The sequence below is a fragment of the Calonectris borealis genome, chromosome 3 (genome assembly GCF_964195595.1).
Source record: "Calonectris borealis chromosome 3, bCalBor7.hap1.2, whole genome shotgun sequence".
NCBI lineage: Eukaryota > Metazoa > Chordata > Aves > Procellariiformes > Procellariidae > Calonectris > Calonectris borealis.
The window spans coordinates 79,023,483-79,038,179 of record NC_134314.1 but is presented as its reverse complement, the minus strand read 5'-3'; the positions used below and the strand labels follow the sequence as shown (position 1 = coordinate 79,038,179).

Below are 14,697 nucleotides of genomic sequence, written 5' to 3'. Positions count from 1 at the left end.
GGCCTCTGGTTCAGAGCTCCACTGACCTGGAAGAGAGCGACGGGCTCCACGTGGCAGCGCCGGCAGCCAGGGCCCAGCTTCTAGGCAAGGGGGCGGTGGGTGGGTGGGTTCCTCTCCTGTGGCAGGCACTGTTTCCCAAGCTTCCCCTCACACCAAAATTCTGCCTGATTGGCTCATTTTTGTTTTCTTCCCCCTTTAAAGGTTCCTGTGGCTCCCTTTCCCCCTCATTTAAAGCCCTGCTCCACAGATCATTCAAAGCTGCGTTAACGGTAGCCTATTATTTTGGAGCTCCGTAGGGTTGAAATAGTTAGAAAATCAACTTTGGTAGTTTTGTAGGTGAGAAAAATGGTCTCCAGTTTTGAGTCTGTTTTGTGATAAGCCTTGTGCAGGACAAGGGCTGACAGGCAACAAAAGCTATTTGCAGCAAAAATTCTGCTTTTCTAATAAAATCCTTTAGATTTTATTTAGTGAAGCCACATCCAGTCAAACCACAACTTAGCTTAGAGTAACCACGGGTGAAAAACCCCACATAGCGCTTTAGTTAAATGGGAGGTTTGCGGTCTCACAAAGGAACCCTTTCTCCAGAAATAAACCCAGAGTTGCTCCTGCATTAATGGCTTGTTTAGTCTGGATGTCAGTCTGTACTTAAAAAAAAAAACGGTAATGATAGATAATTATATCTGAGCGTGCATGAGCCAGATCAGATGTAGAGACGGTCTGATGTAACTTGGGTGTTGGGACTACTGTGTTATTTACTTTTTCTGCTCTTAGAAACTACAAACTACAGGGCTTGCCAGAAGCTTTCTCAGTGTAGGGGTTCTGAGTTACGGGATTTGGTGGGAGCCACATTGCTGCTTTGTCTTGAAAATAGTCAGACCCACAGGTGCAGCATTTACATCTCTGCAGGCTGTATCCAGCAAGAGAAAGCTGAGCTGAGGATACTGTAGAGATTGCTTCAAGTGGGTTACACTGTGCTTTCTCTTCTGCTTTTGTCCTAAAGGTGCAGATTTGCAGAAAAAAAGGAAAAAAATGATCAGTTCAAATAAACTATTTGCAAAAATCTGCTAGATACTCAGGTCTGTTCTTTCCAAATGTGACTGCAGTATTTTGCAGTATACTGCTCTGTATTTATTTTCTATATAATAAAGCAATCAATATCTTTTAAAATCCCCACCCTGTTTGGCTAGCATGAATACAAAGCTTCCTAGCTTGAACAGGACTCCTGTCAGTTATATCTATGGAACGAAACTTTACTTTCTTTCAAAGGAAAACTCATAAAGAAATTATTTGTGCTTATTTTATTTCTGGGCTGTTTTGGAGTAGCTGTTGATCCTGTATTATCATGGGGGTAGGATGTGTCCTGTTTGTCCTGCTTGAGCAACATGGTCTGGACTCAGTCTCCCAGTCATTCATCCAGGGAACCCATACCAAGCAGGAGAGATGAGCGACTCCCTGTCTTTGTGCCCAGGCTGATAAGATAATACTGCTTCATTTCTACCATCCTAAAGCCTCCTCCATAGGCAGCCCCAGGCTTCTGGTAGAGCACAAGCAGTCTCTGTCCTTCCTCTTCCTCTGCTTTACCAGCTGACCTTTATTTAGACCCAAGGGTTGGGAAGAATCCCTCTCCCCTAGTGAGTACCAGAGCTCTCCATGGGACCCGGCCAGCAGAAGGGCAGGAGGAGGTGCTTCTGCTGGGGAAGGACTTTGGAAGCAGCGAAGGGAAAGCAGGTGAAGAGCTTGTTGCAGCTGAGACAGCAGGGATGCTGCCAGCTTGAAGTATGTATGTTTGCTGAGACGTGGCAGATGTGGTAGTGTGGGGAGAAATGGTGAACCGGGGAAAAGGATGGAAGGATGGATCACGCATGAGGGAGAGAAAGCTGTTGGAGTAACAGGGGTTGCTGGATGATGGCAAAGGAGATACTTCTGGAGGAGAAGAATTGTACTGAACCAAATAAGCTTGTCTGCAATGGTCTAGGGTTGCATATGTGAGACAGTATTTGTTCAGGGATGGTGGCAGTAATACCCCAGCCTTCTACATGGTGTTTTTCACATATTGGTATTAAAGTATTTTCCAAAGGAAATCTGTACTGTTATGTTGATTCTGCAGCTAGAGAAATGCTGGCTCTGTGTGTGTGTGAGAGAGAGGGGGAGAAAGAAAAAGAGAAAAAAAGAGAGGGAGAAATGTGAAAAACAGGGAAGAAAAAGATAGCAAGTGTGTCCTAGGGTGGGATATAAAGACAGCAGGTACGTATTCAGAGCGTGTGCATCTGTGCTGCTGTAGGGAGGTAAGTTGGGTTGGGTTTCTTGGTGCCTAAAGTGAGGATGGGAGAGAGGAAAGTTACTTAGATAATAAACTTTTCTCAATTTTACCAGCTCAGTTGTGGTGTTGAATGAATGCATGTTACAGTGGCATCAGTCTGAGAGTCCACACAGGAAAGCTATGGGTGCAACAACAAACTTGAAGAGTTCAAGCTTTCATTTCAAAGGCAAGCTTTCTAGTTTTCAGGATTGCAAAGGTATGTTTCTACATAGAAACAGGGCATGGATTTGAAATCAAACTGTCTTAGAAAATGTGTTAAATAGCCTGTGGTTGCTAGGGGTATGCATTTCTTTGCACTTTTTGTCTCATCAGGGTGTTAACTCTGAAGGCTAATGACTGCATTTCACTATCAACAGCCACAGTTTCAGGATTGACTTTTTTTAACAAATGGGGTGAGAGTGAAAGTCCTGTTGTTCCCAGGGGGTAACTTGGTAGTTACTGCAACTGAGCGAAATGGGACTTGTCAGAAACTGTAAAACAAAGGAGGAATTCAAGTGAAAAGGACGAAGAATTGTTCTAAAAAGAAACTTGTTTCCCTCTGAGTGATGCTCAGAAGTAATAACAAAGTGGTTGAATTCCACATAAATTTGGTTTCTAAAGGCTAGACTCAGTCTCTTCATTTATTTTTGCACCTGCTGTTAATATCAAAGAGGAATCAGCTGTAGGCTTAGGCTAGAACAGAGCCTTACACTTAAACTCAGAGCTGAGATTGCTAGTTCCATCAAAGAATTTGCCAGTGATGGGGCAGTAGGATTTCTCATGAACTGTGCAAACCATGTTGGGGAAAAGTCTTCTAGTGGTTGGAAGATTTGGGAAAGAGAAGAAGGGGGTTGCAAGAGAGAGTTACGGGGGAAAGCTGGCCTCCCTGTTGTGGCAGTAGGAGTGTATGGTCTGTGCTACATGCTAGCAAGATTCACAACTCATGGTGAAGGAGTATAAGATAAGTCAGTATCAACTTTTTCTTTTGGATTTTTCTTAAATCTGTTATATCTAAAGCAACTTTAATTCACGTAAAGGTTAGAATTTCTATGTTCCAAGAGAACACAGAATTGAAATAATTATTTGTCTCTAGCAGATAGCAAATTATAACAGTGTTCTTCTGTCATAAATTAACTCTAGATTTCATTATGAAAACAGAAAGATAAAATTACAAAAATCCTGATAACCCTATTAATTTTTCCTGCAATAAAATGGCTATTCCAATAGCATTAGGTAACAACAGTGCTGTTGCCTACCATGCCAACTGTTACATCGGTTGCTGTTTGTGTTTCATTACTACCTAAGAGACCCTGGTCCCAAGCCAGGATCCTGTTGTGCTGGACATGATTCAAAAGATGGTCTTTGTAGCAAAGAGCTTACAGCGTTTATGGTGCTTTGGGTTTATAGTATAGCATCTTGGTAAAAAGAGCTACTGTTGGAGTTTTAATTTATTTAGAGGACAGTTTCTCTGGACAGGAGTCCTCTACTTGGACAAAAGTAACTTAAGACCAAACAGCAGTTTCCTTTTCTGAACACCCTTTAAAGAAAACCAATTAATATCTGATCTTTGTGCTGCATGGACAAGACAGCACAAAATGGTAGATAGCATTGTAAGGTTTTCTTTAGCTTCTTTCATAGTCTTTTATAGGAAACAAATCTGAGTACAATTATTGTAAATATTTCCCTTTGTACATTGGCACTAGGGTTTTTTTTTTCCTTTTAAAATTAAATGTATTTTGCTTTTTATTACAATGTAATATGTAGTAATATGTCTACCTGAAAATTTTGAGATTAAAAAAGTCCTACCCTCGCACATGAGGTATCTTCTTTCCATAAAGAATTGCAATTTTTCCCTGAAAAATAATACTGAAAACTTTATGCAAAGTTTCTAAAAGGAAAAAATTGCCAGGAAAAGACATGGTCTTCACAGCTTTATTAATGTACCCACCGTCATACATCACATAGCATAGCACTTCTAGAGAAACTTTTATTATTTATAGTTCCAGCCACAAAACCTCTCAGCTGTCACCTTGCAGAGTAGGAAGTGAAGCTGAACAAACTATTGAAAGCAAGCAATATATTTATTTACTTTTTTTTTTTCTTTTTCTGTATGTCAGTTATCTCTGAACAGACCTGGACTTCTTAAAAAAAAAGTGTTTTGATTTGCTGAACGAATTGCAGTTCATTTTGGATCTCACAGTATTTCTTCTGCATCTGAACTAGGTAATTCCCAAAACCACTTTCAAGATGGCTGCTAGCATGCGTTTGCATGTTATCAACACTCACATTAGTCGTCTTGTGGAAAAGAGGTGGCTTGTATGAGTGTTTGTGGCAAGCAAAGAAAATGGCTGATACATACCCTTTAAACTTAACTCCTTGCATGTATACAGTGTTTTGAGAATAATCCTTTGTAAAAAGAATCTCTTATGAAATAGGGTTCTCTATAGATTACTCTAAAGGTTTATAGAAAAAGGCTTTAGGAAACTGTCTTTTCTGTAGGTTTCTAATTTGTGATAGCAATTCAGTAGCTGGGTAATAACTACTATATTCTGTAAGATCATTTAGCAGAAAATCCCTAGAAAGAGATGCAATTATTTTTATTAACTTGCACAGGACTTCTCCATAAAGGATTTAATTTGGGGCTGTATTTACTCAGCTCTAGAGCTTGGGTTTTAGCTACATTTATCTTTTTGCTCCCCCATCCCACCTTTCCAGCAGGTTGCCTTCTCCGTATTTCATTGTGCTGCTCCTGCCTCACCCACGTTCAGGTGGTTGGTTCCGTCAGCTCCTCTACTGCCGTCATCCTACATTTGTCTAAATTCCCCACACTCTATCTTATTTCTTATTTTTTTCAAGGAATTGATCATACATCATAGAGGGGACTCTTAGGATATAAGGATGATGAGTGAGATAAGAGGATTTACCAGGCAAAAGAGTGGGACCAGATAAAAGATGAGTCACTGTCATTCTTAAAATGTAGCAGACAGAACTGGGAAAGAACAGGTGTTTGTTTTAAAGCTGTATTTAATACCAAACAACCGTTGTTATAACTCGATTTTACTTTCTCCCCACTATGTTTTCCTTCAAATATTTTGATTAATATTGCCAAATTATTGCTAAACAGACTTATTTGCTGCTTTCAAACCAGGCCTGTTCCTGTAAGTACGATGCATGCTAGACCTCCTGATGGCTTCAGCGGGCACTCTGACTCCTGGACTCTAGTGAAATTGCATTTACCCATGCACATACAGCCAAAGACTTTTGCCCACCGTTGCACTGACACAGTGCATTCATACCAGAAGCCTTGCGCCTGATGCAAGTGGATGCATCAGGGTATTTTAATTTGCATTTCTTTGTGTTTCAGAGTTTTAAAAATCCTTTTGGGGGATGATGTAGCAAACCTCACTGTTTCACATCAAAAATTCCTACTGGAGTGGGTGAGACTTTTCCGGTAAATGACGTGGGTGTATGGTTAGTACCACAGTGGCATCAGTGACATCATCGCTCTGTGGCAATGGAAACTGTCATGCTGGCTGAGCAATGAAAACCCAGATTGACAGATACATTGGGGAACGAGCAAATGTGATTCATCACTAATTTATCCCCTGGTATTGAGGTGGCCACCAAGCATACTTGACTTGTCTGCAAATTTGTATATTTTACAAATATATATGTACAGAGCTTAAAAATTGATTTTCACTGTCATCTAACTTTTCTTCTGTAATTGCTTTTGCTTGCCCAGCCAAGAAGCAGGTGACCAATCAGGTATGAATTGCCAGTGGCTAATGAATAATAATCAAATGATCAGTTTGTAAATAACCCTTAACCTGAAAGCTGCTTGTCTAGAATATCTGATGATTTCTTACAAATCAAAATGTATTTTGCCTGGTTTCTTGAATATACACATACATATTTATACATGCACAATTCACATTCCTTGTATAAATACACAGATACCCAGTTTCAGGCAGTGATATTTGAACAACTGTAGTTTGCATGAACAGCAACTGAGGAACTTAGCATAGATTAGCATAATCAAACAAGATTTCTACAATTATAAATCGACAATGTAAAGTTTCAGTAATTTACTCGTGATATTGACAGAACAATTTGGGACTAACCTGTCTAAAGGAGCAACTTTCATTTTTTCAGGTGAATAGCTCTTGCTTTTTGTCAGTCATTTCAGTCTGATTCTCTCTTTCAATTTAAACATTTCAGTTTAAGAGATTTTCTAATAAGAAGTTGTTAATTGCTAAACAAATAGGCTGCAACAACAAAACACGATTCACTAAAGTTTTGCTGCCATTAGCTAAGCTTTCTCTCAGAATTTAAATGTTTGCTGGATTTCTAGTTATCCTGCAGCAGTTATGAGAGAAAAGCTCTAGATATAAAGTAGGTAATGGTTGGACTTAAGGAAATAAAAGCATCTTACACAAATAGACATATGAAATAGAAGTTATTAAACTGTTTTGATAAAGTCAAATATACTAAGAGAAAATGGATCACAAAAGCAGATGCAGTTTTCTGTATTTTAGGATTTTTAGGCAATAGCAGGTTTTAAGAACCATCCAGATGAAAACACTAGTAAAACCTGCCCTCTCTGAGTTTTTTGTTTTGTTTTATGGGTTTTTTGTTTGTTTAATGAGAGTCTTTAATCTGTTTTGCCATTTTAAACCTTCTGCAAACACTGTGGATTGTGTCTGACTGTTACAGAACATTCAACTGTCTGAAAACGCTCTTTAATCTGAAAGCGTTATTATTTTCAGAGGAACATCTTATTTTGCAGCCTTCCAAGATTAAGTGATACGTAAAGACTCTAACTTTGACAGGAGTTAGTGTGTATTCTAGCGTGAAAAGAAGTCCTGAAATGAGATATACGAAATACTTGAACGATTTAAAATAAAAATCAAAAGCGTAGGTTTGTATTGTTTTCAAAGCAGGAGTCGAAATTCGAAAGAAAAGAGCCTAATTTTGCACGGAGATAGGAAGACTGCGGTAGTTCGATGAGGATTTCCGCGGACACCTGGGATCGCAGACCCGCTAAGGCAGCGCCTGGAGTCACACCGGTCGGCGCGGAGCTTTCATCTCCCGGAAGACCGAGGAGGGAAACAGAATCGCCCGCGTTTTGGGTGTCCCGCTGGCAGCAGCAAAAGAAACCTCTTTGCCGCGAATCTCTGCAACGGTTTCCGCGGTACCTGCTCCAGCCCACCCCCGGGCAGGGCAGCGCCCGCGCTGGGTGCCTGTGTCCCCGCCGCCGGGCAGCCGCTCCCCGCCGCACCGCAACAAAATCTGCCGCCCGGGGCACGGCGGCAGCCCCGGCCGGGCGGGCACCGCTGCGGCGGCCGCTTCTCCGCCCGCTGGCGGGCGGGAGCGCCGGGGGAACCGGCCGTCTACCTGAGGAGCGCGGTTCCCATGCCCCGTCCAGGTATTTGAGGGGAAGAAGCCTGGGCCGGGACGTCCTCCCGAGGCGGGGTGGCACTGCGGCGCCTCCCGGCCCCGCCGCAGAGCCCCGGGAGGTTCCCCCCGGAATGGCGGTTGGCACCGAGGCTGCCCCGAGGGAGGCGGGTGCTGCCAGCCCGGCGCTCGGGCGGGAAGCTCTGCGCTTCAGCGTCCCCTCAGAGGGCGGGGGGAGCCCCGCTGCCCGGTAGCTGCCCGCCGGGCGAGGGGAGGTGAGGGCAGGGCGGCCCGCGCCCAGGTGAGCGCCGCCGCCCTCAGGGCGAGAGCAGGGTCGCCACGGGCTCTACGAGCCGCCGGGTCACGGACGATCCTCGCCGGTTAACGGCGCTGGCAGGGGTGCGGGGCGAGGGGAGGAGAGGCTGTCCCGGAAGGGGACGGCGGCAGAGGGCTGCCTGTGCCCAGGGGTCCCCTTAAGCTGACAGGCGGCGCGGGGCAACGGCGCCCCAACGGCAGCGTTCCGCTCGGCCCGGCCCGAAGGCAGCGCCCCGGCCGGGGGAGGCCGGGCTGAGGAGACCACCGCGGCCGCTTTTAGATGCTGGCCCGCCCCGCTGCCGGAGGTAAACTCCGGTGGGCTTGGACCTCCCCGCCCGCTTCTCAGCGGCGGCTGGCGCCGGGGGCCGAGCGACTTCGGGGCGAAAACGAAATTGGGGGGGTGGGGGCCTCCAGCGCAACCCTCGGCCCCGCTCCGTTCCGAGCCCGCCCTCGGGCTTCCCTCGGCCGGGCGTTCCCCCGGCGGCTGCCCCGCTGAGGGACGCCGTAGCGCGGCCCGCCGAGGCGCCGGGCCGGGCGGGCTGCGGCCGGGCGGGCTGCGGCCGGAGTGGCGAGGCGTCGGCCGAGGGGCCGGCGGCAGTGGCGGGACGCTCCTTCGAGGGGAGCGCGGCCGCCTGGAGGCTGTGGGGCGGGAGCCTGCCTGCCCGGGGACCACGCCACGGCGTCGGGGTGGCGGCTGGCCGGCGCGACGGGCTCCGCTGGTGAGCGGCGCCGCCTGTGCCCGTGGAGCAAGGCCGGTGGTGGCCCCCGAGCCGCGCCGCAGCTGTGGCTAGGGTCTGAGGTAGCCCCTCGGGGAGCCGGACGGCTTGAAGGGCTGGGGCTGAAGGGTAGGTGGCTGCAGGTGTGCCGAGTAGAGACTGGGGTGGGGAGGAGGAGAGAGGGGGGCTGAAGTAAACACGTGTGATGCGGAGCGTCGGGAGGGGACTGTGCATCCCCGTATAGGAACGGGGGGGTTGATGCCCCACGGAGACGGAGGGGCAGCTCTCTGGCATCTTCATGCCAGGCGCCGCAGGGCGTCTGCCTTTTTATCTGGGTGGCTGGAAATATCTGTTTGAAATAATGAGGCCGCATAGGGAGGATCTTTTTCTCCTGTCTCTCGCTCTTCCTGCGTTCCCTTTAGGTAACCGCTGTGCTGTAGCTCCTGTGTGCGCGCCTGGTAATGAGAGGAAGGGAGGCAGCCTGGGAAGCGCTGGCTCCGCCAGTGGGCGTTTTCTGGCGGCCGGGGCTGGTACTGGAAGCGGCACTGCAGTGACTGTATCTGCCTCTTTGCAGACGCGCACGCACATACGGGGCAATATTTGCCTCACTCGAAGAAAATACAGATTGTTGCCGTTTTCTTGCTTTGAATGCGAGGTGGGAGCATGAGGAAAAGCGGACTTTAAAAGGGAATCGGAACCGCTTGGCGGCCAGTAGCGCCCTGTCCCCTCCGGCCTAAAGGGGGAACGGAAATGTGAGGATTTTATGAGGGCGGGGAGCCGGGGTGCGGAGGAAATACTGCCCGGGGGTTGCTGGAGGGAACGAAGCACCGAGCCGCGGTTGCCCCTCGTTTGGCTCCGTCCTTTTTCGGCTTCCCCTTTCGCTTTACTCCGGTATCTCTCCCAGACGTCCTGCCTTAAACTACTGCGAAAGGGAGGGAAGAGCGGAAGCATGTCCAACCCAGAGAAGCGGATCTTATCCCGCCCCTCGGCCCCCCTGGCTGCAGCACCCGGGGAAAAGCCCGGCTCCGGCAGCCGCCCGCTCCACTCCCATGGCCAGAGCGGCGGAGGTGGAGGCAGCGGCGGGTCTCCTCCTCCTCCCCCCGCTCCCGGAGGCGGCTCGGCTGCCTGCAGCTCTCTCTCTCTCCTCTTAACAACCACCAGCAGCAGCAGGAGCCGCGCTGCAGGGACAGCCTCCTCCGCCGCCTCCGCCAGCATCGTCCCCAGAGCGGCAGCGGCTCCTTTCCTCGCTCCAATCCCCTCCTTTTCCTCCGCTTCTCCATCTTCTTTTTACTTCTTGCCGCCGCCTCCTCGTTTCCCCTCCTCGTCTTCCTTTAACCTCACAAGTCTCCAAGGGAGGGAAGGAGGAGGAGAGGCAGCGAGAGCGGCAGGAGGAGGAGGAAGAGATGTTGGCGGAGCAGCAGCAGCAGCTCACTTGATCGCCCATCCAGGCGGCAGCGGCAGGAGGAGACTCTTCTGTTCTTCCTCCATCCAGGGCTTGCTGCTCCGTTCCGCAGCCGGCGGCTCCCGGCAGCACCACTCCCGGCTCCTCCTCTCGCCAGCTGCCTCTCGCCCGTGGTCCTGCAATTCCCTCGGTGCTGCAGCAGCAGCAGCAGCAGCCCGCGGCGACGGGATCCGAGGAGGCGACGGCCCCGGCGGGAGCAGGACTCCTAGGCGGCAGCAGCGGCAGAGAGGCGCCTTCTTCTCCTTCTCGTCTCCCCTGCTCCTAGGGCCAGACATGGAAGATGGATCTAATTCTGCAAGCTGCTTTAGGAGGTTTACGGACTGTTTCTTGAACACAAGTAGGTACCGGAACGCTGTGCCCGCGGCGGGTCGCGCGTGTCTCGGGGGGGAGGCGAAGGGCTGTGTCCGAAGCTGGGTGCATGCCTCGAGGAAAAGGCATTTCTTTGTGAGTGGGGGGGAGGCGAAGACACAAAGGGGCCGTATACGTGGGGCGTGCGTGGACGCATGGAGCAGCGGCCGGGTGTGTATTGAGGATGCACGGACAAAGGGGATGCTCGATGTAACTGAGTGCTCTTTGTGGCAGCTGGCTGTTAACGCCTCGGGGATTTCGGCATCATTTCGGGATCAGACAACTCTACGTGTATGCGTGTCAGCCTTTCACTTGGTGCATGCTTAATTTGCTCAGGAATGATACGTAGGGGAATGGAGACTTTCACCCCTACTTACTTGAAGTAGCAATAAGGAAGCATTATGGTGTCGGCAGTTGACAGAAAAGCGGCGGCGGAGGACCGAAAAGGGTGACATGTATCGTTTCTTTCTGCATCCCTGTCAGATCTGCCACACGCCTGCAAATTCCGTGGCTTTGAACCGGCTTCGGTAGTGGGTGCCTCCTTCCCCTGGCCGTGGCTCGTTGCAAGGCGGGCGAGAAGCCGGAGAGGAAACATGTGCTCCTTGCTGGGGGGGGGCTGGCGCTGCGTCGGGAATAGTGACCGGCTGGCGGGGAGGGCGGAATGAAGGGGGCATTGAGGCGCCCCATAAAGGGCGCTCGGCAGCGAGCGAGCCTCTTCCGCTGCCGGCGAAACCCACGCCGGCTCCCACCGAGCCCAAACGCGGGGGAAGGGCGCGGGGCCGTGCTCGCCCCGTGTCGGGAGGCGGGAGCGGGGCGAGAGCAGCCGCTCGGCCTCTCGGTGCGGGGCTCGGCAGGTGCCCTCCCCGCGCTGGACGGGGGAGCCCAGCGGTAGTGGGGGCCGCTGGCCGGCCCGAGCCGCTGAGGCGGGTTGTGTGAGGGGGGAGAAGGGTTTCGCGTGGCAGAAACTCCCCGTTCATAGGGACGCGGCCCGGCTCCCCTTCGGGTGTCTCGCCCCGAGCCTGCCGCCGCCGCCTTCCCCTCCCCGGGGCGTTCCACTGGTACACCGCGCCCCGCCGGGTGGGCGCCCCCGGGGCCGTGGCGTCCCTGGAGCGGCCGGGGCTTTGGGCTGAAACCTCCCCGGGTCGGGCTGCCCGCGCCCTCCCGCCAGCCCTCAGCTCCAGCGCCGCGCCGGGAAGTGTGCTGGGGTTCAGATTGGTCATGGGATTAAGGAATTGGAGCATGTATCAGGGCTGAAATAAATCTTCTATCAGAAACTTTTTTTGCTGGCCTAATGTTTTGATGCTTAGGGTGACTTCAATCAGCTGCGGTTATTTGGTTTTTTTTGTTTTGGGTTTTTTTCCTTCTTTTTGTGATAATTTTTTAAATCATAGATTTATGCCTTAAAGTGTCCCTAAACTTGCATTTTAATCTGTTAGCATACTTTTATTAGGTGGCTTTTCAGATACGGGTGAATAGTACGTAGTTCACACACACATATGTATTTTGGGGGGATGTGAGAAGAAATATAGAGATATCAGCTGAAACCTCGTTATTTGTCTTACTGCCTTACAGCTGTCTTTAGCACAACAGCCTATAAGCATAGTAGTTCTTGTGCTGTTCTACGGTAGAGGTGAATAAAGATGGCTACGTATTTGCTGCATTGTCTTTTTGAAACTTTATTTAATAGTTGATTATGTTACAGAGCCACATACTTGGTTAGTTTTGAGGCTTGAAGGGAATCCTAAGCTCTTCCAGTTTTTATTTTCTCTATGTTTGAGAGGGGTGGGATGTTGTCATGCATGTGGTACAACTCTGGTGTTTTAAAATAAGTGGTCTTAGGAGCAAGGGACCAAACCAGGGAACGTGTGTCACGTAGGGCAATTCTCTCCTATGCTAGACCAAGAAAAAGATGACATGGAAAACATCAGCTCTGTTCAAATCACCATTTGAAAAGCTGTGGTGAATTCAACTTAAGCGATTTTGTGAACACTTGAACACAAGAAACCTGGTTGTCTTTGACTGATTGTGACCTCTGACTGAAGATTTTTTTTTCTTTTCCCCTGTGAGTTTACTGACGTCTAAGACATGCAGCCTCTCTCTCTGTGGAGACACTTTTCCGTGCTCTGCAGCCTGCTCTCATGAAACTTTCAAGAACCTAAACGATATCTCTACTCCTCTTTTGAATGTGACAGAAACTGGCCAATGGGCTCAAAAGGTATTAGTGAGGTCAGACAGATGGAGATGCACGTGCGTGCGTATATACATATGCGTACACTTCCCTCCCTCCCCGAGTGATTGCATAAGTCTGATTTCCTTAGGAAACCAGGCTGAAAAAAGGAGTGGAGGGAAGTCAAACAAGATAGTTCAAACAAGTTCAGTTCCAGTGCAGCTACTGCAAAGAGCACTTGTCCAACTGTTTGGAGTACTGTGCACAGTCCTGGTTACAGTGCAGCCGGAAGGCTATTATTGTTTTGAAGAGGATGAGATCATGTTGAATAATGAAGATAATGTGCTGCATCTCATAGCTTTTGTTTCCTGAATTGTATTTTAGATTCTAAATCATACATATATACATTGTTTGACTTTAAAGACAAAGAAGTCTAAATAGTTTTAGAGGGAAACTGAGGAGTTCTGTAAGGAAGAGAATTGAGATGAGCTCTTTTGGAAGGGAGATTTAAAAGTGACTTAACAGAATCCTCAAGACTGGAAAACAATGAAATCACTAGAGATGTATTCTTCTTTTTCCTCCGAGCTCTTTCGACTTGCATGCTTTTCAGTCAGGATTTTGTTAGAAGGTTCTTCATACTATTAAAATTTTAGGTTCTGCAATACTCAGCTTGTGCCATACTTGGCTATTTTTGTTTTTAAGATTCCTAAGAAAGCACTGGACTGGACTGCAGAAGCTTATATGAACTTTGTGTGGTGTGTGTTGTTTTTCTTAACTGTTTAAAATCTGTAACTTGGTGCATAACATAGTGTTTTGAGAAACTTTTAGTATCTAACGTCCTGGATCAATTCTTCAGTGGAGTTCTATCATATTTAGGATACTGCAAGCTGCCAGGTATTCCAGGTTTCTGTGATATGTCTTACCTTCAGGGGAGCATCCCATGTTCCTTCTACACTCAAGGTCTCTCAAGCTGCACATATGTAGCATATTTCATCTGTCCCGTGAATCTACTCACAGGTATGAGTATTTACAGTATGGGGACCTTCTGCTTGTCAGAGTATTATCAGTATATTGATATTTTATATGGAGTTACCTTTTATCTGGCCTTTTTTTTTTTTCTTTTTTTGTGATGCAGCAAGTTTATCTTGCACCTTCATGTGCCAGATGCTAAGACTTTCTGATTGAGTAGTACTCTAAGAAAGAGTAGGTGTAGTAACATCTGTGTAGTTTGGAAGAAGATAGCAATTAAGGTTTAAATAAAGTTAAAAGTATTCCTGTTAGCTGCGCTAATGGGAAAATTAATCTTGGCTTGACTCTTCTTTTCCTGGTCTGTGTATTCGTTACTTGCATTCAGGGTTTTCTAAGCCAAATGCTGATCTTCAGCAATGAATCCCATGTGGAAAGGTGGACAGGGTTTTGTTTACAATTAAATCATCCTCAAAATTTAGATGCTGATGTAGAAAATGGAATTGTCTCTGGTTTTCACCCCAGGGATTCTGGTTCTGCATTAATTGAAAGCAAAATTGTCACTAAAGCAGCGTATAGTTATGATGATAGGTGATGTCATTCAGCGGCTCCCATCAGGACTGGTGTTTCATAATACCACATTTTGCGTTAATGTATAGGAACATCATGTATCCTGGTCTGAAGCACTGCCATTCTAGTTAGAGGGATAACAGAACAATACATAGGGCAGACAGCAAGGAATGGCACGGAAAGGGAATGGAAACTGTGCGGGCACTAGCAGTTAACAGTGAAGGAGGGCTCATTTGTCCGAGTCAGGTATTTTTACAAATGGTTGTCTATAAAGCATGCAGTTGACATTTGAAATAACTAATCCTCTGTCCCTTTGACTCCTCAGCTCTGCTGCCCATGTTTGCCTGATGGCTTGGGGGTACCTAGTGCTCATAGGCTTTGAGAAAGGAGGTAACGCCTTCGCTGTTAACTCAGTAAGCTTGCTCCTCGTGTGAAAGGGACTGTGGAAGGTGCAATTATG

At 48.1% G+C, this 14,697-nt stretch overlaps 1 protein-coding gene across 1 annotated transcript in view; it reads left to right on the top strand.

Moving 5' to 3' along the window:
- Positions 1-9,673: 9,673 nt before the first annotated feature.
- PDE10A (phosphodiesterase 10A) overlaps positions 9,674-14,697 on the top strand; it is a 190,354-nt gene continuing 185,330 nt past the window's right edge. Inside the window, exon 1 of the mRNA XM_075146315.1 lies at positions 9,674-10,523. Within this exon, the coding sequence (XP_075002416.1) occupies positions 9,674-10,523 (850 nt within the window). The remainder of the gene's footprint in view (positions 10,524-14,697) is intronic.